This window comes from Sebastes umbrosus, chromosome 8 (assembly GCF_015220745.1).
Source record: "Sebastes umbrosus isolate fSebUmb1 chromosome 8, fSebUmb1.pri, whole genome shotgun sequence".
Taxonomy (NCBI): Eukaryota; Metazoa; Chordata; class Actinopteri; order Perciformes; family Sebastidae; genus Sebastes; species Sebastes umbrosus.
Genome location: NC_051276.1, coordinates 748623 through 775689, shown reverse-complemented (window position 1 = coordinate 775689; position 27067 = coordinate 748623). Strand labels below are relative to the sequence as shown.

Sequence of the window (27067 nt, the reverse complement as noted above, 5' to 3'; positions counted from 1 at the left end):
AAATAAACATGAGGCAGGTAGGATGAGGTAAACTACCCATGATGAGCAGGGACGACAGGTGTGATCAATACCTGACAGGTAACATGATCAATGAGTCTGATCTCCCCAGAACCAGTATTCGCCCTGTCTCCTGTCTGTCTCTCATTCTCGTCTCCGTCCCCGGCTTTAGGATGATATGCACCGAGTGATTGACCAGCAGTTGATGGACAAGTACCAGGACGAGTGGCGCTCGGCCCCTCCCTCGCTTTCAGGGTCGTCGAGGGCGCACGGCGGTCAGTCGTCCAGACGAGCTCAGCGCATCTCCGACAGGGACAAGAGACTTTTCTCTTTTTTCAAAAAGAACTGAGCCCCGTTGGACTGGTCCTGAGACAGCAGACAGACAGAGACAGACATCACGGTAATGGTAACCCCAACTCCGCCAAAGACGGGCAGCGTGGGGGGGGGGGGGCGGTCATTATGCACTTTATCCGTCCCATTACTCCTCTCTATGACTGCTGACAGGTAGAAATATAAGGTCATAGAAGATGAACAGGGTCAGGAAGGAAGGAAGGTCTCCTGTAGTGCCTACAACCATCTACATCTCTACTAGCCCACTGCCAATGCTGTCCTCACTGGTCCTAACTGGTACTGTACGCATCCCAGTAGTGATCGGACAGATCTAACTGGGTTAGATGCCGGGTGTAGTGGGAGAAGATGAGGATAGATGCTGGGTGTAGTGGGAGAAGATGAGGATAGATGCTGGGTGTAGTGGGAGAAGATGAGGATAGATACTGGGTGTGGTGGGAGAAGATGAGGATAGATGCTGGGTGTGGTGGGAGAAGATGAGGATAGATACTGGGTGTAGTGGGAGAAGATGAGGATAGATGCTGGGTGTGGTGGGAGAAGATGAGGATAGATACTGGGTGTAGTGGGAGAAGATGAGGATAGATGCTGGGTGTGGTGGGAGAAGATGAGGATAGATGCTGGGTGTGGTGGGAGAAGATAAGGATAGATGCTGGGTGTGGTGGGAGAAGATGAGGATAGATACTGGGTGTAGTGGGAGAAGATGAGGATAGATGCTGGGTGTGGTGGGAGAAGATGAGGATAGATGCTGGGTGTGGTGGGAGAAGATGAGGATAGATGCTGGGTGTAGTCGGAGAAGATGAGGATAGATGTTGGGTGTGGTGGGAGAAGATGAGGATAGATGCTGGGTGTTATAATGCTGCACCTCGGCCTTCATGTCATCTCAGGTTTATTCAGCTGTTCAGAGGATGTTCATGGATCAGGACCTCAGGGTGCTCCGTATCTCTATATTATCAAATCAAATGATCTTACTGCCAGCAGAGAGGATCCACCATGGTTCAACGGGCCAGAACCAAATCTCCAATCACAGCAATAGATCTATTATTAAAGCATAGTATATGTATGGCAACCGTGTGTGATGTGAAAGGGGTCAGTCATGGAGGATGATCCTCCTCAGCTCTACGGAGCCTCTTTTAGCTCTACAGAGTCTCTTTTAGCTCTTTTTACTGTTTCCTGAATAACTGACTGTTCTCTATCTGCTCAGCAGGAGACAGACTCCGTTAGTATCTAGCTTGTGAATATAGTGGAGCATCTAAAGCAGCTAAAGACACAGATAACAACACAGAGACCAAATCAGCAAGAAGAAGAGTCAATATTGGTCTTCAGATCCAGTATTGGAGTTCAGATCCTTTCCTCAGTTTGCTGAGAAATATTCCCATCACCAGTAAACTGAACTTTATGACCTTTAAAAGTGTCCTCCTGTTTGTTCGCAGAATTAATGAGACATATGACCATGGTCCATGGTCCAGTTTTTATGTTTCACGCTGCAGTAAAACCGACTGAAGCCTGAGCAGCTCTTTATAGTGGATCCTGAGGGTCTGTGGTGAACTCACCTTAACATCTGAATAAACCTCTGAAGTCAGTGACGACGTCCGTCCAGCTGATATCATCATCACGTTATACATTTACAATATTTGTAAAAGAAAAAGACACTGTCCAACATTGTCCTCATGATGTCAGTCATCTTCCTAGTTGACCAAATAAAAAATTAAAACATGTTTACATCAGCTTGAGAAGGAGGAAGAACTACATAGAAGGTTGAGTTTGATTGGAGGGCCGGTGAGCTGAGGTTCAGTTCTAATAGAAAAGTTGGTCTACCTCCATCCTCACTGCTTCAACACTTCATGGGCACTTTGGTTCTTTAGCTGGCGGGCTTCCTTTAGCTTCCTTTAGCATCCTCTAGCTGACTCCATCAGAGACACAGTATACTTTGGTTCTTTAGCTGACACATTATTAAATCCAGTATACGAGCTGAATGACTGACAGTGATGTCTCATGTCTGTCTGTGTTTGGCCGCCTGCCTCATGCAGCTGTGCTAACCTATGCAGATGTCTTCTGGTCAACTCAGCTGGTCGTTGGGAAGGATCAACCCAAAGAATGATTTTTTTATAAAACGTCTAATAGGTTTAGACAAAATCGTTATATTTATAAGAAAAAATGCATAACTTTTTGAATGAAAATCTTTTTTTAGAGAGAGATATATACGTGTACGTTGTTACTTCAGTGTGTGTGAGCTGGACATCATCACTCATCTGTTTGTCTCTTTGACTGTTCAGGTGTTCAGGTGTGTCCTGTCGTAGAGCTGGCACGAGATCCACGAGTACTTCTACTACTAGTACTAGTACTCCATGTGAATCTCAGTCATTAATCCAATAGCGCCCCATAAACTGATGATTCAGTTCTTGGTACAACTTCCTGATAAGTCAGCCTTTATAAACAGCTTATAACCTCTCAGGTCTGCCTATTAAACAGCAGACTACAGCCAGCAACCAGTTCGTTTAGCTTAGTCCACAGACTGGGACCAGCTGATCCTCTCATCTAAACCCACCTAAAAATGAAAACTGTTCCTTTAATAGTCGGTACCAACGGGGTAAACGTTAGTCTGCTGGTAGACATGTTAATAAATCATTCATTCAATTCAATTCAATTCAATTTATTTTTATATAGCGTCAAATCACAACAGAAGTTATCTCAAGACGCTTTATATATAGAGCGGCTGGGGGGATAGATAGATAGAGAGAGAGAGAGAGAGAGAGAGAGAGAGAGAGAGAGAGAGAGAAGCAACCACAATAATAGCCCTGCAGCTGTAATAACTAATACAAGTAGGACTAATAACACAAAATCAATAGCAGTGGATGTAAAAGAGTGATAATACAACTATCGGAACTGATGTCATTGGGTCGTCCTCAGACGGGCTTTCAAGCGGAGCTTCCAGCTGTCTCAGTCCACCATACATCTGGCTAGCTCGCCAGCACTGTCCAGCATCTCTCCTCAGTACGTCCATGTGTGTTGGTGTGGGACGTCCCTGTGATTGATGCCCGTGCGTTGGCTGCCACTTTGTCACTAAGCCTTGGTAGTCCTTCGTTAGCCTTGGTAGTCCCTCGTAAAGACGGAATTAATTAATAAAGACTTTCTCTATTTATAACAAAGCAACAGCAAAAGTTAGTACGTAATCTGAAAATATAAATGTTAATGAGTCATTAATTACAATAGGCTAGACAAAAATCTGCACGTGTAAATACATTGATAATAAATTAATTTAGCTCTAAATGATCTGTAGACCTTTTCCAGGTGGTCAGAGGTCAGAGGTCAAACGATTCATTGGAAGAGACTTCCTGATGAGTTAAAGAGCTAAAACAATTATTATCTGACCGAGTAAAGCCTTTTCTTCTAAACACAGGAGAGAAAAGCATTTAGATCACCAGACGTTGTGTTTTCTCTCTGGCCTCTCAGGGCTTCCGTAGCTCATCGATATTAACGATCTGTTTCTCCAGAGCGTGTTGGCCGAGACAGGCAGCACTAAAAACGAGTACCAGAGAAACAGGAGGAGATGGGTATCAAAAAACACATCATGTGATTTCCTCCTAAAATCAACCTTAAAATAAGCCAAAGGTCATTTATCTAAACCCATAAAGTAACCAGAACACAGTAACGTAGAGAGACTAAATAAACAGAAGAGAGACAGAGAGAGAGAGAGAGAGAGACAGAGAGAGAGAGAGACAGAGAGAGAGAGCGGTCCAGCGATCATCTGAACTCACAAAGAACCCCAGAAGCTGCCAGGCTTCAGTTAAAGATGTATGTATGTGTTGAAGTCTGAATAAAGGGTGCCTTATTAGAAAGTTCCTTCACTGCTGCTGTCAGAAAGAGGTGTGAACGGTCACGTCCGTGTGTCTGTCGTTCCATCGACTGATTGGCTGCAGCAGCTCGGATTAAACGCCAGTCTCTGCTGCCAGAACCACGTGGTAACACGGTAACCTGTCTCACGTCATGTCACATATCCGATAGGAAAACAAGACGCTGTAACATGTCCTGATGTGTTGTCATCGTGTCCTGATGTGTTGTCATCGTGTCCTGATGTGTCCACATCGTGTCCTGATGTGTCGCCATCGTGACCTGATGTGTCCACATCGTGCCCTGATGTGTCCACATCGTGCCCTGATGTGTCCAGATCGTGCCCTGATGTGTCCACATCGTGTCCTGATGTGTCCACATCGTGCCCTGATGTGTCCACATCGTGCCCTGATGTGTCCACATCGTGCCCTGATGTGTCCACATCGTGTCCTGATGTGTCCACATCATGTCCTGATTATTACTGTTTGTTTGTATTGTTGAAGACACTGTGTAGACTGAACTCATTCATTTTTTAATTTTAAAAGCATTTTCAAAAGTCCGTCTGCAGCTGTGTGTGTGTGTGTGTGTGTGTGTGTGTGTGTGTGTGTGTGTGTGTGTGTGTGTGTGTGTGTGTGCGTGCGTGCGTGCGTGCGTGCGTGCGTGCGTGCGTGCGTGCGTGCGTGCGTGTGTGTGTATGGTAACCATCCAGATGTGTTGCACTGACAGACAGACTTCAGACTGTCAGATGGACTTCATCCAGTGTGTTTCCTGTTGCTCGTTGGTCGGATGTGGTGTTGGACGTCGGTGCTGTCGGTGGGCTCATCGTGCTCCGTGTCAGAGCTTCCATTCTCCACCGACTAACTAACGCCACCGTTTCACTCACACAATGCTTCAAACTATCCAGAATATTTATCATGCAATTTTCTTAGCATCTTTTTGTACAAATAAATACTTTACAATCAGCTGGTGTCCCCTGACTGGTCCTTGAAATACAGATGTTTTCCTCCGCAGATGAGATGAGCTGCTGATGCTGAAACATGAGAACATCTGCTGAGAGTAGAGTGGTGGCAGCTAGAAGGGACCCAACAAACCGTTCAGGACATGCTGTTTGTACTACAGAAGTTTTATAGGTCTCTATTATACTGTATGTCTCTATCATAGGTCTCTATTATACTGTATGTCTCTATCATAGGTCTCTATTATACTGTATGTCTCTATCATAGGTCTCTATTATACTGTACGTCTCTATCATAGGTCTTTATTGTACTGTATGTTTCTATCATAGGTCTATTATACTGTATGTCTCTATTATAGGTCTCTATTAAATGTCTCTACCTGCACGATGAGGACAAACAACCAGCCGACTGATGAGCAGCAGTCAGAAGCTCAGACCGATAATACGACGGCATAAGAGAGTATACTTAAGTATAATTTTGTTAAGTATATCTCTGATAAGTACATAGAAAGTAAACTAAAGTATACTTGGCTCATACTGACAAGTATACATAAAAGTCTAAGTATACTTGGCTTATACTTTTACTTAATCTTTTGATCAAGATATACTTCATCTTATACTAAAGTATAAGTTAGTATACTTGTAGTATAAAAACTATTTAACTAGTAGTTTACTGAATATACTTTAAAGAGCACTTTCATAAACTATAAAGTGGGCTACCAGTATAAAAATAGTAAACTATCAATACTTACACTTAAAGTATTCTTTTATAAACTAAAAAGTGAGCCTATTTAGTCCCAAGAAGTATTGAAGTAGTACACTTACAAGTATAAAACTAGTAAACTATTTGTATACTATAGTTGCAGCACAACATAAGACTTAAATACTTAAAGTAGTTCTATACTCAATGTTTACTATTCTTACACTTAAAGTACACTTTTATAAACTAAAAATGTACCTTTGTGGTTCTGAGTGAAACGTCTCAACATCTACTGGATGAAACTTGGTAAAAGCCTTCAGGATGAATTGTAATAACTTCAGTGGTCCTCTGAGGCCCTGTTCACACCACCTGGTATTAACATGCGTCCTCAGTGATCCGATCACAAGTGGACAGCTTTAAGTACGTCTGTTCACACCTGGCATAAGAATGCGTCTCCACATGCATCTCCAGTGACCACGTGATCTGATCTCACTTCCCCGCTCTATATGTAAATAAACACGTAGTAAACACACGGCTAATACAGCAGACGTTGTGACCTAATATTACAGGAATGTCAGGAGTAATATCCTACATATTTGTTCATTCTGTTACGTTGTATTAACATCAAAATAAACGGTTATTGTACCGCCGGTCCCCAGGGACCGGCACCGCTGCTTTTGCCAGAAAACAGCCTGTACGGGGACAGAGCTCCAGAGAGCCGGGAGGACAGACAACAGCTTGTAGGGGGACAGAGCTCCAGAGAGCCGGGAGGACAGACAACAGCCTGTAGGAGGACAGACAACAGCTTGTAGGGGGGACAGAGCTCCAGAGAGCCGGGAGGACAGACAACAGCTTGTAGGGGGACAGAGCTCCAGAGAGCCGGGAGGACAGAGAACAGCCTGTAGGAGGACAGAGCTCCAGAGAGCGGGGAGGACAGAGAACAGCCTGTAGGAGGACAGAGCTCCAGAGAGCCGGAGGACAGACAACAGCCTGTAGGGGGACAGAGCTCCAGAGAGCGGGGAGGACAGAGAACAGCCTGTAGGGGGACAGAGCTCCAGAGAGCCGGGAGGACAGAGAACAGCCTGTAGGGGGACAGAGCTCCAGAGAGCCGGAGAACAGAGAACAGCCTGTAGAGGGACAGAGTTCCGGAGAGCGGGGAGGACAGACAACAGCCTGTAGGAGGACAGAGCTCCAGAGAGCGGGGAGGACAGACAACAGCCTGTAGGAGGACAGAGCTCCAGAGAGCGGGAAGGACAGACAACAGCTTGTAGGAGGACAGAGCTCCAGAGAGCGGGGAGGACAGACAACAGCCTGTAGGGGGATAGAGCTCCAGAGAGCCAGAGGACAGAGAACAGCCTGTAGGGGGACAGAGCTCCAGAGAGCGGGGAGGACAGAGAACAGCCTGTAGGGGGACAGAGCTCCAGAGAGCCGGGAGGACAGAGAACAGCCTGTAGAGGGACAGAGCTCCAGAGAGCCGGAGGACAGAGAACAGCCTGTAGAGGGACAGAGCTCCAGAGAGCCGGAGGACAGAGAACAGCCTGTAGGGGGACAGAGCTACAGAGAGCCGGAGGACAGAGAACAGCCTGTAGGGGGACAGAGCTTCAGAGAGCGGGGAGGACAGAGAACAGGCGGTCGGGTGTCAGCTCCGTGCAAAGCAGCGGAACAAAAACAGCGACACATCTCCGACAGTATGATGATAATGCACTTCACGTGCCTAGTCTACATCCAGTAGAGCACAGAGGGCGTTTTCATGGTGATATTAGATTATAAATTAAACTACCAGCAGTACATAATAATAATAAATTATGGTGTATGATTATAGATTAAACTACCAGTAGAATATAATAATAACACAAACCATCACTTCATTTTATTTAGTTATATCTGGCTGTATTTAACACAGATAGAATCTAATCAAATCAAAAAGGTACGGTTCACACTCAAAACTATTTTACACACATAACATAAAACTCAAATCCATAGTCCAACTAAGAAAAACAGATATCCTTCAATCACTAATCATTAAAGCATCAGTAGGCGAGATTGGAGCAAATATGATTAAAACAAGTTATTTTTATAAAACGGTCACTATATCCTGACAGTAGTACATGAAACAGGTAACCTAAAAAAATCATGTTCCCCTGTGTCCTCCGGTGTCCTCTGGTGCTCCTAACGGCATCTGCAAGATTTCACAGACCGGAGGAAAAGAAGCAGTAAGAGCTGATCTGAGGTCTGCTGTCCAGCTGCCGTCTATGAGAGCCGGCTGTCAATCACTCGCGAACTCCGGTCAAACGGTCAAACTAGGCAGCGCTGATCAAATATGAATCAATATTCTGTTACTGTAATGTCTATTTCTCTCCTCAGATGTTTTCAGAAACATCTTGTAGTGTACTGTTTAGCAGTAAAATGAGAAAGTTTGTGACCCATGTTGAGATCTGTTGAGGAAATACAAAGCACTACCCACCACCCGGAGCAAAGCCAATAGGAACGCTCTCTCTCTGGAATTACCTGTGATTGGCCAAAGTCTCCCGTCACGGGCTAGATGTTCTAAAGCCTGAAAACAGAGACATGAGGAGGAGCATAAGTCTTGTTTTCTCTCAGAACAATTGAATTACAATATGCTGAAAGGTTATTATGGAATTTTTGCCCAGTGATGCCAAAAATATACTGCCTACTGCAGCTTTAATCATAAATCCTCATTAGAGGAAGACTGCAGATAAAGGTGTTTAAGGTGTTTTTAGTTCAGTGTGAGGGTTTAAGTGTTGGGGGGGTTTGGAGAGAAGAAGAAGAAGTCTGGAGAGAGTCAGAAAATAACAGACTTGACTTACCAAGAAAGGAGAAGAGACCACGATACGATCCAAAAAAGGTCCAAGAGGAACCAGAATCCAGTTCTCCACCTGCTCCAGGATCAGCACACCTCCAGCAGGGCCTTGTGGTCCATGGATCAGGGATTAGCACACCTCCAGCAGGGCCTTGTTGTTAAAGGTACTGTTTGTAACTTCTTACATGTATAAATCATTGCGGGTCGGACTCCTAACACAAACTATACGGAAGCACCAAAACCTCTTGGTTGTATCTAGTTAAGCCTGTCTGTTAAACAGTGTTGGCCGCGGTTGGAGGACGCGGGGGAGACCGTAGCTTTGGTCTCCAGGGCCGGAGTCTCTGCTGTACTCTGCTCCTCTGCCTGCCTTCACTCACACACCACGCTCGTTCTCACGAGCTCCACTCTCACGTGCATGCTGCTCACTCCACACTGCAGAAGAGTTAGTTTAGCTCTGAGAATATCTAGTGAATGTACAGTGGACGTTTGTGCAGAAATAACTGCTGCAGCTCCTCCAGACCAACAGAGGTTTCCCGTGTCTTGTGAAGTGACGGGGCTCCGCAGAGAGAAACGTTATCGTCTCCGACTAAAACTCCGGTGTCTCCCCCGTTCCCTCCGGCCGCGGTCGGGAGGCTGAGGCAGGAAAAGCCAACACTAGGATCAACATTGATTCATGGAGAGACCTTCGTCTGGTCAGCTAACATTACTGCCAAGCAACTGAAATATAGAGTGATATTGTGCTTTTAGCTGACGTGTGTCGCCTCACTGTTTTGAGCGATGCTTGTTCATGTCTATGTAGAGCGAGCACGAGCAATAGGACGCTGATTTTAGTTGACTTAACGGCCATAGGTGTCGCTGTTAACAAGACATTTCTGATTCTTACAAACAGTCCCTTTAAATCCAGCTAGTTTTTGGCTCCTTTGCTGCTCATATTATGCTCATATAATATATATATATATTATATATATATGTTATATATATAATATATATATATATAGATATATATATCTATATATATATATATTTAAACGTAAACATTCTAAATGTGTCCCAGTTTATTCCTGGTTGCAGTGGATGTGAATGACATCAGCTGATAGGAAGTACACATAGACCGAAGCTGTTGCCTAGCAACGCAATTCTGTTGCAATTCCGTCGGAATGCGCTAAAACAGAGCATTTAGGACAGATGGTAAATGCAGGCAGATTCAGGTCGACAGTATGAAGAAAATCAAGTTGTTTTTAACATTACAGCATGTTAACATGTTCTAGTAGTCTAGTAGATACCGGTCCTGCTGCTGGGTCGATGCCCTATGGCCCCGTCCAGCCCTCCTCGTGTAAGGGCCGGTCGCCTGGTATCTCCTCCGTGCTCTTGAGACTGTGCTGGGAGACACAGCAAACCTTCTTGTGACTGCACGTATGGATGTGTCATCCTGGAAGAGCTGGACTACCTGTGCAACCCGATTGGGCTGCAGGAAACGCCTCATGCTACAAGTAGTGATGAGGACACTAGCAGAACACAAAACTACTTTTACTATTGATGCTAATACTTTTGTAATTCTACTTTTAATATATGAGTATTTTACACTGTGGTATTATTACTTTTACATAAGTAAATATGTGAATACTTAAATACCACCACTGCTGGTATTTTAAATACAAGTGTCCAATATTTAAAGTTTGATTTCTGTCTTTACACCTCTGTTTTACAGACAGACAGACACACAGAGAGACACACAGACGTACAGACGCACAGAGAGAGAGAGACACACAGACAGACGGACGTACAGACAGACACACAGACGTACAGACAGACAAATAGACGCACAGAGAGACAGTGAGAGTTATGAATGTAATTATTGTTAAAAAAAATCATCATTTGAATATGCTTTGGCAACATGTGCAGTGTTACATCATGCCAATAAAGCCATTTGAATTGAATTGACAGACAGACAGATAAACAGACGTACAGACAGACAGAGACAGACAAACAGATGTACAGACCAACAGAAGGACATACAGACATACAGGTGGACAGACAGACGTACAGACAGAGACAGAGAGACAGACAGACGTACAGACAAAGAGACGTACAGACAGACGTAGAGGTACAGAGAGACAGACAGACGGACGTACAGACAGACAGACAAAGACAGACAGACGTACAGACAGACAGACAGACAGAGACAGATAGACGTACAGACACACAGACAGACAGAGACAGATAGACGTACAGACCGACAGACCGACAGACCGACATACAGACATACAGACATACAGACATACAGGTGGACAGACAGACGTACGGACGGACGTACAGCTTCCAGAGACCAGAGCACTCTCTTCCTCCCAGGCTAGTTTATTCACAGAAAGCAACAACAGAAAAAGACAGAGGTTTAAAACAGAGTTCAGACCATGAGATCAGGTCATTATGTGTCAAATATTTATTCCTTTAAAACGTTTATCACTGATTAAATTCATGTAGGGAAACTGAATAGTACATCTCTTTTTCTCCAGTGTACAGCAAACCACAGCTGACGGCTGAGTTCCAACCACAGCACACGTTGGCTGTGCTGATCCTGTGTGTATGTTCTATACTGAATATAAACACACAAATAGATTTATATATACATACACGAAATGAATAGAAACCATAGTGATACCGACCCTTGGCCCTGGAGGTCACGTGACCTCTCCACGTGGATCAGGTCAGCCAGAGTCTGGTTGTGACAGACGCTCAGCTCTCTCTGATCACTCTCCCAATTCAGATGGAATAAAAGCACACGTCAGTAACAGACGCCGTACGGTGCCTCGGCCTCTCACCGAGCCTGGCGGTGCACGTGGAGAGGGAGAGGAGCCCATCTGTTCTCACATTAACAGTCCCTCTGTCCGCTAACACACCTCCTCTGAACAGGTAGCGGGGGGAGGGGGGGGGAACATGACATCAGACTTTAACATCATTTAACTGTTGAGAATATTCTGCAGGCTGAGAAAACACAGTAAACCCTTAACAGTGTAAATGCATTTTACACAAAGTGTTGCATGCTCGCAGACCACCGTCTGCTGCGGACTGGAGGTCACGGTGACGACCGGAGGTCATGGCGACGGTTAGAGGTCACGGTGACGGTTTCCAGAGTGTCCTCGTGAGGTGAATCTGTCGCTGTGAGAGGTGCTGATGGGAAGGAGGCCAGAGGCTGCAGGGAGGGAGGGATGGATGGAGGGAGGGAGGGGAGGCAGCTCTGAGCACTTCCTGAGGACTCCACAGGGTCCCATCAGAGCCTGATTCACCTGCCTAGGGGCCAACGGGGTCAACGGGGGTCAACGGGGGCCCACGGGGTCGACTATGGCAACAGTGAGCTCCTCAGATTTCTACTCTAGAATATTGGCAGTATCGTCGTTGTTTTTAAAAGATGGAGGAAAGGGTTAAAAAGCAAAGTGTGACAGCGTAGTAAGAGCGCAGCGAGCGTTCAGAGCTGCTCGGCTGCACGTCAACTAAAAATCAAATCAAAGACTGTTGGCTCAGCACGACGGGAGGTCAGAGGTCAGGGGTCAGGGGTCAGGCGTCGGGGGGATGGGGAGCTTGGCAAAATATAGACAGAAAAACAAAACGAGAAAGGTCACCAGTTCTGTCCATCGGATTAGTGGCTAAAGGTCGTCTACCAATCATCATCATCATCATCATCATCATCATCATCATCATCATGTCAAATAAAAGCAAACCCAGCAGTTCATGATCTGTTGGCGTGAGCCGCACTAACTCAGGTGTCTGAAATGTTGAAGCTGCAGCGAGGCGGTGAGACTGCCACTCTGACTCAGAGAAACACCCCCCCCCCCCCAAAGATAAAACTAGAAAGAAAGAAATAGATCCAGAAGAGGTGAATGCTCCTCCTCGCCAGGCGCAGAGTCGGTGGACTCTGAATGTCCCGTGAGCAGTGGATGAGGAGGACAGAGGACAGACTGAGTGTAGGGGGGTGTGGTTAGAAACGGAGCGTTATGGCGGTCGGCTGGCGGCCTGCAGGTCCTTTAAGGAGGGAGGAGCTCAGGTCAACAGCGCCATCTGCTGGAGTCCAAATAAAACTTGATTTGACGACTAATAAAATCTGTACACTTTTTTTTTTAAGTCTTCATGATTAGTTTGTCCAGATGGGACATTTTTCCATTTATTTATATTTTTTTAATCTTTCTCCGTATATTTATTAAATCTTTAATTTAGATGCTCTGAGTCCATCTTGAAGGATGAAGGTGTGAAGAGAAGACCTCCGCCGGATGGCCTGAAGTTTGCTAGCAGCACTTTTTCTTCCGTTTACTGTTCCGGGTGAGTTTGACCACGTCGTTCTGTTGCTGCTGCTGCTGCTTGGCCAGCACCTCCTTCTTGGCTCGTAGCACGAGCTCTGTGATGCAGTTGAACATCTGCAGGACGAGAACACACCGACAGATGTGTGGTGAGAATAGAGAATCAGACAGCTGTAAAACAAGCTGTGGATGAACTCTGTTCCATATCAACCTACCAACATCCTACAGCAGCGCTTAGTCTGGCTCCCAGTCAGAGGAGAAGGTCAACACTTAGCTTAGCTTAGCGTAGCATAGCATGAAGACTGGGAAAAGGGGGCTAGCTTGGCTCTGGCCAAAAGGTGTCAAAATAAATATATAATATGAAGCAACTGTAAAGATGGCTGATTAATACATGATATCTCAGTTGTTTAATGTGTAATAATAAAACAACAGGTTATGTGGCGACTTTCTCTCCTCTGGCTGCATCACCATGACAACACAAACAGGACATAATGTGTTCATTAGTTCATTATTATATGAAGATGTCCAGTTGGGCGTCAGGACATTCTGACTGGGAGACATTTTATAGACCAAACAATTCATCTATTAAAGGTATTAAAGGTATTAAAGGTGGTGTGGCTGGTAAACATTTGACAGTTTTTGTTACATTAGTTGAAATTATAACAGCAATTAATAAATCAAATGTTCTGATAAAAAAATAAAAAATCTGATATCTGTGGCTGTCAGGACTCTAATAACCTGTCCAATCATTACATTCGACTACCTGTCTACCTACCTGTCCTCCTACCTAATGATAGTGTTGGAGGAGTGTCTTTGGAGGGAGACCTGAAGGGACGGACTGTCAGTGTTGATGACTTGGTGTCTTCCTCTCTAGATTTAGGGACTTTTGGAGCTCGTGTTGCTGCTCTCAGTGGAGAAGAGTTGGTAACACTGGGCTGGTTTTTAGGTTTAAATCTAGTGAACTCTTTCTAGTTTCTCAACCTCACCGACCCTAGCTTTAATTGAGAAAATAATTAGCGGAGTAATTGATAAATAAATCAATAAATGAAATAATTGACTTTAAGATAAGGTGTGTACAATGAGCTGCTGAGACGGCCTCCTGATCAGCTGCTATTACAGCATTCAGGCCTTCAGCTGAGCTGCTCGGCAGACCGGCCACGTCCCACTAACACGGCGTCAGTCTACAGACCACACCAACAGTCTTAGTCTCTGAGTTACCTCTTCAACGTTGATGTTCTCTTTTGCACTCGTCTCAAACAGGTTGATCCCCATCTGCTCTGCAAACTTCTGAGCGTCAGTCGTCTCCACCACCTTGGAGTTGGGGTCGTCGTTTTTGTTTCCCACTGAAAACAGATAATATTATCGAGGTGATGAAACAGTTAAAACAGAGCTGGGAACAGTTCTTCAATGCCTGTGAATAAAACAGGTGAGCTCCAGATTCAAGGTGTATTCTAGATGAAGGGTGGGAAGATGACACCAGCGTCTGGACACTGACCGGAGCAGACTCACCTAATATTCGGCACACGTCATCACAGTTCTGGTTGATTTCATGTAGCCATCGTTTGACGTTGACGAAGGACTCGGCACTCGTGACGTCATAAACCACTATGACCCCATGCGTCCCCCTGTAGTACCTGAACACGCAGAGGGACAGAGACAGTCAGCCCAGAAGTCCCATAAATATACATCTAATAAAATACTGTATAAAAATATATCCACATGTTGTTGGTCCCACACTTGGTGGGATCTCTTGTTGGGTCTCTAAACTATAGAGTGCGGTCTAAGACCTGCTCTATATATAAAGCGTCTCGAGATAACTTCTGTTAAGATTTGATGCTATATCAAATTGAATTGAATTGATATCATGTCAGCTAGAACACCTGAACACTAGGGGTGGGAAAAAAATCGATTCACCCATGTATCCCGATTATTTAAAGGATTTTGAAATAGATGTTTTAATGTCAGTATTGATAGATTTGCTTCATCTGAATCTATGTGGATGTAGAAGGAAGTTACCGCTTTTATTGTTGTAGTCTGAGTGACGTGACGTCATATCCGTTCCGTATCCGTCAACCAAAACAAACCTCAGGGAGTCTAAAACGTTGGAGGGTCAGCGTGGATATGACCTGAACCCTCCCATGTTAAATTCAGCGTATTATTCCTGAATAAAAACAATTAATGTCTTCCATCTATCATTTTCCTTTAGTTACACAAGCATATTCAGTGCCCTGCGCCCGGTTAAACCACTGCCACACATCTGCAATGTATCTGCCTGTTTTACACTATTTGACCGACGGGTGGTTTCTGGTGCATATGAAGCCCAGATGAAGCCTCGTGAAATGAACCCTTTTGCGAACCAATTTGCTGGAAAGCTTCAGTGCTTCATGAAGCTTCATCTCGCCAGCACTAGTGTTTATGGCCCGCAAACAGCAAAGACCTGATACAGGATCAAGGTGGAGCAGCATCCCAAATGTCAAAACCAGCTTTGAAAATGAAAATAAATCCATCTTATCAGAATAAAAGCATGAACTCACTATAAAATGAGAATTCTGGGACTTTAGAGGTCTTATTTGGGCAGCTGTGGGTCAGCCACAGGCCCATCCAGCTAGCACCCAGAGCAGGTCTCTGCCAGGATCCAGCTCCACGCTGAAACTCATTTAGGACCTAATGAGGCACCACGCCACTCTACTTGAGCACAGTGAACAATCAGCCTAAACAGGGCGCCTGCTCGGTGGAGGATTCCTGTACGACGACCAGCAGCCGAGCTTCCTAACTAGGCCGGTCCTGGTCCTTGGGGGCTGAGGCGTCAGCAGCGCTGCAGAGGAGGATCCTGGTGTTGCGATGGTCCTCCCTGCAGCGCTGCTGCTACATCAGATCATAACACGCCCTCCTGGCCTTGTTCAGGACACAACTCTCATGGCGAGGACAGTGACAGTTTAATATGTGGTCATCTAGTGTAGCTCTGTCGGAGAGGCTGAGAGGACACATCAGTGCTGTCTCCAGAGGACACTGAGAGCAGCTGCACTCTGATTTTTTATGGGTGTCAACTCTGGACTCTCATGTCCAGCCAGTCCATGTAAATTACACAGTAATTTAAAGTCCATATTTCAGCAGGACAATGGGGACAGAAATCCTGCTTGAGCTTGATCAGTGTGAGACACTGAACACCTGAGACACAGCGAGCGACAATCAGGTAGAGAGGACAGCCAACAGCAACAGGAGACGTCCTATTACAGTTTAATAACTGGTTTACAGGAAGACTGCTAATAAGAATTATTTTCATATTAATAATAATAATAGAGGAGAATGATCACTTCCTCTCAGTTCTACACAGCTTTATGGCATCTTTCAGCTCACTGTTTGGGTTTTTAACTGTTCTGATCCATTCTCACTACTCCATCTGTGTTTCCACCAGCAGCAGGCAGCCGCTCTAAAGGACCACTGTACACTAGCCGCTTAGCAGCTAGCAGCAGACACACTCAGTTAAGAGACGAGCTGGTGAATATACAGAGACAGATGTTTCCCTCTGCTAACATCTGGGTTTAACGGACCTTTTCCCCAAAATGACTGATGATTTTGAATTGAATCGGTCTCCCCTGCCTCCACCCTGATACTATGGAGGGTAAAGTCAGTTTGTTTGTGTTGTTTACAGCATTGGAAAATGGTGTAATGACTGTTTATCCAGAAACAATGTCCCAGTTACTGTGGATAACCCACAGAGCTCGCTGGGAACAGCTTTCACTGGAACTACTTTCTGACAAAGAAATAGTCCCAACTTTTTATCCAAAATAATAGGGACAACATTTCTGCTGTTGAATCATTAAGATTATTACTAGTATTATACTCATAGTAGTAGTAATAGTAGTGGTGGTGGTGGTGGGGGTTATGAAAACATTTGAAATATCTGAAGATCACATTCACGTATCATTAACGGTCTTTCTTCGTCCACAGATCTACAAACAGTCAGCTGGAGGGAGGCAAACTACTGCTGCGTCTTCCAACGACTTATTAAAACCTCACACCTATGTGCTGTAACCCAGTGTTACGCATTAGCACTGAGCTGGTGTGTTTTCAACAGTAGAGAACAGCGGCTGTGTGTTTCATTTGTGTTGTGACTCACCTGAGGCCAACCTGAATAGATGGTAAGACTTAGCTCACAGGCCTCGTGTTGGACACGTGTATGTCTATGACTTCCTGCTCTCGTGTTGCCAGATAATGCAATAATAATAATAATGTGGGTTCAACAAGTCACCTGCACAGAGTACTCTGATCCATCAGTGTGAACCCAGAGGTCGGCAGGGTGACACTACTACCAGCACAAGAGGCTAACGTCGCCCAGCCCTCGGCGTCTCGCTCCCATCTGTAATTAAGATGTGTGGGGAATTCCCCCCAGTTTCATAGAGCAGCACCGACTCATTCTACTGGTCTACAAAGTGCTTCCCCAAATAAAACCTAATCTGAGGACCACAACGAGCCTTTTGGTTTCAGATTCAACTGCTGAAATTTAAATATCAAGCTTCACCTGAGAAGCCCATGTAAACGTGTGTGTGTGTGTGTGTGTGTGTGTGTGTGTGTGTTTGTTTTCTCACGTGGAGGTGATGGTGCGGAAGCGTTCCTGTCCGGCTGTATCCCAGATCTGTAGCTTCACCTTCTCCCCGTTGATCTCTACTGTCCGGATCTTAAAGTCCACGCCGATCGTGGTGATATAGCTACCTGCAAACACGCATCCCAACACAGAATCAAGTTACTGACCAACAACAACAAAGAAGAAAGTCTTGAACTGATGCTACAGTGGCTGAGGTAGAAGCACACACCTGAAAACGTGTTGTCTGCAAATCGCAGGAGGAGACTGCTCTTCCCCACTCCTGAGGAGGAAACACAAGCACAGGAGGAGGTTTAATGAACAACAGGTTTCCTAAATGAACACAAATGAGTGCATTCTGAGGACAAACATGTTGGAGTTTTCAGGAGGTTTTGTGCACAACAAAATGTTTCTGTAGAGTTTTGCTTTTTCATATTATATTCTAGTTATCAAGGAGTAAGACACCACGTGACGGCTGCAAACCAAAAACATGACTTCTACCATCTACAGTTGCTGTAATCCTTGTGTAATTAAGATTTAGTACTTCAAATTATACAGACATAGCTGCACCTGTTGCACAGTGTACAAGGTGAAGGATTTAAGGTAAGCAGGGCTGCACCCTACATGTTCATTTACAGCATTTTGAAGACGCTTCTACCTGCAGAAGTTTAATCAATGCACCAGCAGAACAAACAGCAGCAGCTGGGAAGGCTTGTGTCAAAACCACAAAGACAAGACAACAAATGAAACAAATATATCTATCTGGGCTCCTAAAATTATCACGCTGCATAATAATCAACAAAAGAGTGGGATGAAAAGGGAAGATAGATGAGAAGGATCAGTCGTGTCTTCAACAGATCAGTTGTCAGGTTACAGCTGGATGTTAGGAAGTGACTGTGCTGCCCAGCCTGGGTGGGACTCAGCCTCCAGCCCGGTTACTGAGCTCTACCTATTGTGTTATTGTCATCTCATGTTTGATTGCTCCCAACATAAAAGCTCTCAGGTTCCTGTGGTGTCCACGCTACAGAGTTTGGTTCAAACAAACAAACAATAACCATAGCCTCAAAGCAGAAGAGAGATCGTCATCTTTTTGTGCTTTACAGGCTTTAATATTCCATCCTGCTGTCTCCCTCATGTAATTCCTCAGGGTGTCAGTGATGAAACCATTCATGACATTAACATGTTCAACCTTTGCAGCCTGGATGTATGTTAAACCACTCTCCGTGAGCAGATACACCATGTGGGTGTGCTACTGTGAAAGAGGCTAAACAAGTCCAGCCAAGTGATAAAACTCGGGTGCAACTCTTTCCTTTCTAATCTCTGTTTAGCACCACACACACTAGTGCTTGCATGGTGCAGCTGAGGGGACACTGGCCTCTGTGTGTGGGGGGCAGTGAAGGGCCTGCTGTGCTGCCCTGTCCTCCACTGGGAGCAGCCAGCTGATGGGGTAGTGCCAGGATCAGGGTGGTCAATGAATGCAAAGATCACTGGTCACAAAGAAGTCCTGCAGGCTGATGCTACACTCCTCCTGAGGGGGGGGGGGGGGACGCATTAAACAGGCATGTTTTCACTTGAATGGGGAGATACAAGAGGAGCAGCTCTTATCACATCTACATTATGCATCTACCTGTCACATTGTTCTAGGCTGTTACCATGATAAACAAGTATCACTCTAAACTGAGTGATACTCCAGTTGTGCTCTCACTTTCCTACAAGACTCTGACTAGAGCCTGCAGTGCAGCATTCCTCCACTATAGAGCAGCTAGCAGCACTAGCATGCTAACTCCATGCTAGCTCCATAACAAACTAACAGCGTGCAGCAGACAGAAGAGCTATCTTGATCTGATCTAGAAAGAGCACAACTTGTTGTAACACGAGCTTCTCAGAGCAGCTAATGCTAGCTAACGGTACTGAGAGTGGAATGCTAGGCTAACTTCAGCTAGCTAACCCAGCTAACAGCTAGCAGCTAGCAGGGATCCAGACTAGAGGCCCAGTAGAGGAGCAGCAGTCCTCTAGTGGGGTTCACTGTCTCTAGGTTTAGCTGTAGAGCTCTCAGTCCATAAAAGAACATCTCATAGAGACAAACCCCGAAGATGTAGAGGAGATGTCCGGCCTGATCGGCTGCCATGGCCCCAGCCCGGACACACACCCTCCGCCCTGTCCTCCGGTCTGTCACCGCCACACACATATGGCGGATGTGTACATTTCACCAATCATTTCAATGCAGAAAATCAAAGAACATGTAGTAAAGGCATGATAGCAGCCCATCACGACATACAGCTGGATTCTGTCTTCTCCCCTTGAAAAAAAACCCAGACGAGGCCTACTTCCCGTCCCTCATCCCCGGCCTCGGCTTACCGCTGTCCCCGATGATGAGCAGCTTGAAGAGGTAATCGTAGTCCCTAGCCATGCCGGTAGCTGCTGGCTCAGCCCCGCCTGGTGCCGCTGTGCTCGCTGTGCTGTCCGACCCCTCGGCTCGTAGAAACACCACCAGCCCCCACAACCCCCAGTATGGAAGAACACGACCAGTACCGACACTACAAACTGTTAGCCACCCCGAGCTGGCGGCGTTTTTCTTGGGGTTTCGCGGCGTCAGCAATCCTCTCCCTCCGCTGCAAACAGCCGGAAACTCCGCTTCCTTCTGCTGGAGCTGCACCCTCCTCTGCCCGGCCTCACTGCGCAGGCTCCGGCTGCTGATGCTGCTCAGCCGCCCCATCATCCAGTCTATAGTCTCATCATCCAGTCTATGGTCCCATCATCCAGTCTATGGTCTCATCATCCAGTCTATGGTCCATTCATCCAGTCTATGGTCTCATCATCCAGTCTATGGTCTCATCATCCAGTCTATGGTCCCACCATCCAGTCTATGGTCCATTCATCCAGTCTATGGTCTCATCATCCAGTCTATGGTCTCATCATCCAGTCTATGGTCCATCATCCAGTCTATGGTCTCATCATCCAGTCTATGGTCCCATCATCCAGTCTATGGTCCCATCATCCAGTCTATGGTCCCATCATCCAGTCTATAGTCCATTCATCCAGTCTATGGTCCCATCATACAGTCTATAGTCCCATCATCCAGTCTATAGTCTCATCATCCAGTCTATAGTCTCATCATACAGTCTATGGTCCCTTCATACAGTCTATGGTCCCATCATTCAATTCAATTTATTTCAATTCAATTTATTTTTGTATAGCGTCAAATCACAACAGAGGTTATCTCAAGACGCTTTATATATAGAGCAGGTCTATGACCGTACACCATAGTTTAGAGACCCAATAGTATCCACCAAGCGCGCTGTGGCCAGGAAAAACTCCCAGATTACTGGGAAGAAACCTGAAGCAGAACCGGGCGCAGGGCGGGCGGTCATCTGCCGAGACGATGAATGGATGGATGGATGGATAGATGGATGGATGGATGGATGGAGAGAGAGAAGCAGCCACAATAATAGCATAGCAGCTGTAATAGCTAATACAAGTAGGACTGAAAACACAAAACCAATAGTGGTGGATGTAAAAGATTGATAATACAACTATCGGAATTGATATCATTGGGTCGTCCTCAGACGGGCTTTCAAGTGGAGCTTCCAGCTGTCTCAGTCCTCCATACATCTGGCTAGCTCGCTAGCACTGTCCAGCATCTCTCCTCAGTACGTCCATGTGTGTTGGTGTGGGACGTCCCTGTGTTCGATGCCCGTGCGTTGGTTCCCGCAGCATCAGCATGCTTGCTGGGAGTTCTTGATGTCTTTGGCAGTGACCGAGAAGTGTTATTCTCCAGGCTGCCACATTGTCACTAGGTGTTGGTAGTCCCTCGTTAGCGTTGGTAGTCCCTCGTTAGCATTGGTAGTCCCTCGTACAGACGTAGTTTATTAATGATGGTAGCAGTTGGTGTCAAGCAGGCACCGGACGCGGTAGCAGATGCAGCCACGATACCATAGACAACCGGATCCAGGTGAAACCCCGCTCCAAGTGTACCCCTGCTCCAGGTATAACCTCGCTCCAGGTGTGACCCCGCTCCACGGTTACCTGCGAGACAACGAGGCACAAGGACTCCCGGGAAGGAATGAAGTTAGTAACAACATGGACATGGGACATGATTATATACAGAAGGAGAGGGAAGCTCAGTGTGTCATAGGAAGTCCCCCGACAGTCTAGGCCTATAGCAGCTTAAGTATAAGCGTTATCAAAGAGGAAAGTCTTTAGCCTACTCTTAAATGTAGAGAGGGTGTCTGCCTCCCGGACTGAAACTGGGAGCTGGTTCCAGAGAAGAGGAGCTTGATAGCTGAAGGCTCTCGCTCCCATTCTACTTTTGGAGACTCTAGGAACCTCAAGTAACCCTGCTGCATTCTGTGAGCGCAGTGCTTTAGTGGGGTAGTAGGGTACTATGAGCTCTTTAAGATATGATGGGGCCTGACCGTTTAGCGCTTTGTAGGTGAGGAGGACGATTTTAAAATCTATTCTGGATTTTACAGGCAGCCAGTGTAGAGAAGCTAATACAGGCGTAATATGATCTTTTTCTAGTTCTTGTCAGTACACGTGCTGCAGCATTCTGGATCAACTGGAGAGTCTTAAGAGACTTATTGGAGCAGCCTGATAATAAGGAGTTGCAGTAATCGAGTCTAGAGGTAACAAATGCATGGACTCATTTTTCTGCATCATTTTGACACAGGATGTGTCTGATCTTTGCAATGTTACGTAGATGAAAGAAGGCAGTCCTTGAAGTTTGTTTTATGTGAGAGTTAAAGGACATGTCCTGATCGAAGATAACTCCCAGATTCCTTACGGTGGTGCTGGAGGCCAGGGCAATGCCATCTAGAGTAACTATATCATTAGATAATTTGTTTCGGAGGCGCTCAGGGCCAAGTACAATAACTTCAGTTTTGTCTGAGTTTAACATCAGGAAATTGCAGGTCATCCAGGTTTTTTTGTCCTTAAGGCATGCTTGAAGTTTAGTTAACTGGTTTGTTTCGTCTGGCTTGATCGATAGATATAATTGGGTATCATCTGCATAACAATGAAAGTTTATGGAGTGTTTTCTGATAACATTGCCTAAGGGAAGCATATATAAGGTAAATAGAATTGGTCCAAGTACAGAACCCTGTGGAACTCCGTGACTAACTTTGGCGTGCATGGAGGACTCATCGTTAACATGTACAAACTGAGATCGATCATCCAGTCTATGGTCCCATCATCCAGTCTATGGTCCCATCATCCAGTCTTTGGTGATATTAAACGGGGTCCGTCCTCAGTGATGATTTAGAACCTCAAACAAGACGGCGTTCTTCAGACACAATCCTCCTGTAGAGGTGTGGTTAGTCTATATAGACTCCTTAAGACCTTAAGTAGGTGGTGCACAGACAATGTGTGGAGTTACTGTAAGCTGTGATGACAGTCTCAGTGACCCCTGACCACATCCTGAGGACCCTGAACAGTTTTCAAATATTTCACACACAAATTATGAAATCAAGATCTTTTTATTTTGTATTGCCTTTTTACAACCGTATCACTGACATAAGAATGATTTGTATTCTTATAACAGGTTGATTTCCCCCCCAAACACCTCACACACACAAAGTCCAAATAAAAGTTAAAGACAGGGGTGTTGTTTCATCACAGCAGCGTCGTAAATCAGTTTGGTAAAATAAGTCGCAAAACACTGAAACATCAGAACAGAATTGGCATTGTGTGTGTTCCTAATGTAGTTCAGTACAGGAGGATAACCTGCACATGGGGAGATAAAATAGAAAAAAAAAGTTAGAAATTGGGCTTAAAGGCCGCTAAAACAATGAGACAAATAGAAGAAAAGAGAAAGAGTTGGGTTGAATATGTGTGGAAACAGTCCCGTTCTCAGTCCTGGTCCATGAAGGCAGCATGGGCCTGTGTGGTGAGTGTCTGGGGGGGTTCAACAGTGAGATCATCTCATAGCTCAGTCCTGCTCCATCACGTCAGGATGGTGTCGTCTATCTCTTCACTGGAGTCTGGCAGACTGGAGATCTTCTTCAAGGACCGGCGATGACACTCTGACAGCAGATCGTTACTCGCAGAGTCCAGGATGGCAGTAATACTCTGGAAACATGAACAAAAAAACACTCCTTTGATATGTATATATGTGTGTGTATGTTCTATCCATCTTTATTACACGGCTTTGTTGAATTCTCAATTCTGATTGGTCAATCACAGTGTTACGTGACCGTTGCTACGTATAGCAGACCGTTGCTACGTATAACAGACCGTTGCTACATATAACAGCCCGTTGCTACGTATAACAGCCCGTTGCTACGTATAACAGACCGTTGCTACGTATAGCAAACCGTTGCTACGTATAACAGACCGTTGCTACGTATAGCAAACCGTTGCTACGTATAACAGACCGTTGCTACGTATAACAGACCGTTGTTATGTATAACACACCGTTGCTACGTATAACAGACCGTTGTTATGTATAACAGACCATTGCTACATATAACAGACCGTTGTTATGTATAACAGACCGTTGCTACGTATAACAGACCGTTGTTATGTATAACAGACCATTAAGAATGACCGGCTCACTGTACATTATCCCTTACATAAATGCTAGCAGAGAGTGAGCAGTCTGACCTGCATGGTGTCCTCTAATTGTGCAGCCCTAATACTGTATGTATGTATGTATATATATATACTGTATGTATGTATATATATACTGTATGTATGTATGTATATATATATATATATATGTGTGTGTGTGTGTAAATGAGTGATCAGCCTGACCTGCATGGTGTCCTCTCCCTGGCGGAGTCGCAGCAGGTTGACGATGGTGTGTTCACTCTGAGCTCTCACGCTGGTGTTCTTGTCCTTGGTGTTGTCCAGCAGACTCTTCAGGACGGGCTTGATGAGACCGGCCTCCATGGAGGGGGTCTCTGGTTCTTTGAACACCCACCACAGGACCCGCTCTGACACCAGTCTGATGTCACTGGACTGGTTCTGAAGACACTGCGTGGTCACACAGACAACAGACATCTCATCTCCTACACACTGTTGAAGCAGCTCCTCCTCTTCCTCTACACTCTCTGTTAAGGTCTCATGTCTGTTTACAGCTACCTGGTGTCAGATATCAGTCTGAAAGCAGCTCTCATCAGGACATTCATCTGTAGAACTCAACGCTTTGTGAAATTTAAACTACATTTAATTGACTTCACACGCAGAGCATGAGAGCAGGGAAGGCTCCAGCTCTCCTAAGATCAGAAAAATTAATAAACATTTATGGAAAATTAATGAATGAATATTGATAGGGTTAAGTCCTACAGACAAACCCACTGAGTAAGTCTCCAGCACTATATCATTTGTACAGAGCCAACAGGGTGAAGAACTGTTTAGTAACTTATTGCCACTCACTTCCTCACTAGAACAAATAGAGAAGAGTAATGATCAGTTCCTGATTTACCTTGACAAACTGTGTGATGAAGCGCTGGGAGACGCCGCTGCCTCCCTCTGTTCTCAGGTGATGCCTCATTAGGTATCCCATCGCTCTGATCCCACTGGTGGCGATGGGAATCTGGAACGAGAGCACACAACAGGAATGATGTACAGCGTACAGTAGGACTGTAGCCTATACCAGCTCTTAGAGATGCACCGATCGGACTTTTCAGTCCCGATACCGATACCTGGGCTTTGGGTATTGGCTGATACCGAGTACTGATCTGATATCAGTATTTAATTAATGAGCTGTATGCCTCACTGAGTGGAAGAGACTGGATCATTCTGTTATGAGTAAAACAACAGGCTTTCCTAATAAATACATTACAATACATAAAGTTACTGAAATGTTATTTAGCTATTATTAAAATAATAAATCGAACACCAGCAACTTAAAAACGTAACGTAAAAAAACAACAAAAACAAAAAAAAGTAACGTAACGCAAAAAATATTAAAATGATTAGGAATTACAAGTCAAGTGTAAACCTTTTAATGCAGCAACAGACTGGTCAAAACTTAAACAGGAATTACAATTCCACTATATAATATACATATATATATATATATATATATATATATATAAACATAGAATATAATTAAATAGATCAGCCCCATTGTCACGATACCCGAGCCAGATATTTGAGTCAGTACCGGCTTGATATCCCATCTGCTAATAATCACACTGATTATTAGTTCAAAGGTAAAAAACATCTACAGCTCACTAATTAACTCGTTATATCTCGCTGGTTTAATCAGTGTAAAAATTGTGGTTTTACAGTGAGTTATGGGCTGGAAGCAGTGACTTCTGTGCTGGTTGCCTGGCAACCTTACGGTAACAAGACTTCAGACAAGAAACTGTTGCAGCATGAAAGTCCAAATAAAACCACAACTTACAATATCAGACCAAGTCTCTCAAGGTGACTTGTAGAGAATATTCAGTTCATGAGAGACGTGAGGAATATCAAATATATGGTCAAAGAACAGAAACGTTGTACTCACCCTGTCAGCCGTGGCGTTGGCCAGAACCGTCTCTGTCACAGTATCACAGTAGTCCTTCCCACACAGCCTCTCAGGAGCAGACTTGACAGCGCTGGCCATCGCCAAGCTTCGACCGTGACGCACCATCCAGTCAACGCCAGACACGTCCGCTGAGGAGGGAAAACATTCATCCGCTCAGTCAGCTCCATCCTTATATATATATATATACATATATATATATATACATATATATGTGTATATATATATACACATATATATGTGTATATATATACACATATATATACACATATATACACATGTATATATATACATATATATATATATATACACACATATGTATACATATATATATACATATATATACACATATGTATACATATATATATATATATACATATATATATCTCGCTTGTACATATCACTGTAAATACTGTATCATCTCTGTTGTAATAAACAGTAATTAAGAATAGAACATTATACACATGACGTGATACGTGTTGAGACGATAACTTCACATAGAAACACCGACCCAAGACGTGCTGCAGTAACACGCTCTTCAGCTCCTCCTCTGACAGGAAGGCACACAGCTCGCCAACACAGCCCGCTGACGCCATACGGGTCGCATCCTACACACACACGCACAAACATGTGCACACACACACACACACACACACACACACACACACATACACACACACAGACAAGTTGAGTGTCATTTATTGTCAAACTGAGACAGAGGCTCATAACCACCTTGTTAGAAACCACATCCTCTGAGCCTGACTTCCGTTTATTCTGCTGTGATCACACAGGAAACTCAACACACTGCAGTACTCTGTCTCAGTGTTCATATACGTTATTCTGCTGTGATCAGAGAGGAAACTACAGCACACTGAACTACTCTCTGTCTCAGTGTTCATATACGTTATTCTGCTGTGATCAGAGAGGAAACTACAGCACACTGAACTACTCTCTGTCTCAGTGTTCATATACGTTATTCTGCTGTGAAACTACAGCACACTGCAGTACTCTCTGTCTCAGTGTTCATATACGTTATTCTGTTGTGATCAGAGAGGAAACTACAGCACACTGCAG

At 44.9% G+C, this 27067-nt stretch overlaps 3 protein-coding genes and 1 long non-coding RNA gene across 9 annotated transcripts in view; 1 reads left to right on the top strand and 3 right to left on the bottom strand.

Moving 5' to 3' along the window:
* bicdl1 (BICD family like cargo adaptor 1) overlaps positions 1-5135 on the top strand; it is a 34701-nt gene extending 29566 nt beyond the window's left edge. For 2 of the 5 annotated variants that reach the window (XR_005207912.1, XM_037778226.1), the window contains one exon: positions 170-307. Coding sequence is in view for 3 of the 5 variants with exons in the window: in XM_037778226.1 (XP_037634154.1) it covers positions 170-174 (5 nt within the window). In the remaining 2 variants the exon portion in view is untranslated. Of the gene's footprint in view, positions 1-169; positions 2065-4882 lie in introns of those variants that run through there. The other 3 variants (XM_037778225.1, XM_037778223.1, XR_005207911.1) reach the window with 2 other exon arrangements.
* On the bottom strand, positions 3780-4590 carry LOC119493130. Its single transcript, XR_005207914.1, has 2 exons — positions 4456-4590; positions 3780-4392 (listed from the first exon to the last, which is right to left on the bottom strand). It is a non-coding gene; the product is annotated as an uncharacterized LOC119493130 (long non-coding RNA).
* A 5853-nt stretch (positions 5136-10988) lies between the features above and the next one.
* rab35b (RAB35, member RAS oncogene family b) lies at positions 10989-20257 on the bottom strand. 2 transcript variants are annotated; one of them, XM_037778086.1, is made up of 6 exons: positions 19879-20229; positions 17753-17803; positions 17528-17651; positions 14448-14572; positions 14157-14281; positions 10989-13055 (listed from the first exon to the last, which is right to left on the bottom strand). In XM_037778086.1, exons 1-6 carry the CDS (start codon positions 19928-19930, stop codon positions 12927-12929), a joined length of 606 nt encoding a protein of 201 aa, XP_037634014.1. In that variant the 5' UTR covers positions 19931-20229; the 3' UTR covers positions 10989-12926. The 2 variants fall into 2 exon arrangements, with proteins under 2 accessions (XP_037634014.1, XP_037634015.1); XM_037778087.1 differs by lacking the exon at positions 14157-14281 and having other exon boundaries at positions 12949-13055; positions 19879-20257.
* A 2718-nt stretch (positions 20258-22975) lies between these two features.
* The window catches only part of gcn1 (GCN1 activator of EIF2AK4), a 53226-nt gene continuing 49134 nt past the window's right edge, over positions 22976-27067 (bottom strand). The window contains exons 53-57 of the mRNA XM_037777022.1: positions 26505-26601; positions 25976-26124; positions 24944-25054; positions 24271-24492; positions 22976-23586 (exon numbers count right to left, since the gene is read on the bottom strand). Of these exons, the coding sequence (XP_037632950.1) occupies positions 23461-23586; positions 24271-24492; positions 24944-25054; positions 25976-26124; positions 26505-26601 (705 nt within the window). The 3' untranslated portion in view covers positions 22976-23460. The remainder of the gene's footprint in view (positions 23587-24270; positions 24493-24943; positions 25055-25975; positions 26125-26504; positions 26602-27067) is intronic.

Bases quoted from the DNA above. Each gene is read 5' to 3' on its own strand.
- rab35b (XM_037778087.1), bottom strand. From the start codon at position 20,239: ATGATGGGGCGGCTGAGCAGCATCAGCAGCCGGAGCCTGCGCAGTGAG. The intron at 17,804-19,878 runs GTAAGCCGAGGC...TTTCCTCCTCAG, and splicing joins GCTCATCATCGGGGACAGCG to GAGTGGGGAAGAGCAGTCTC. The intron at 17,652-17,752 runs GTGTGTGCTTCT...GCGTGTTTGCAG, and splicing joins TGCAGACAACACGTTTTCAG to GTAGCTATATCACCACGATC.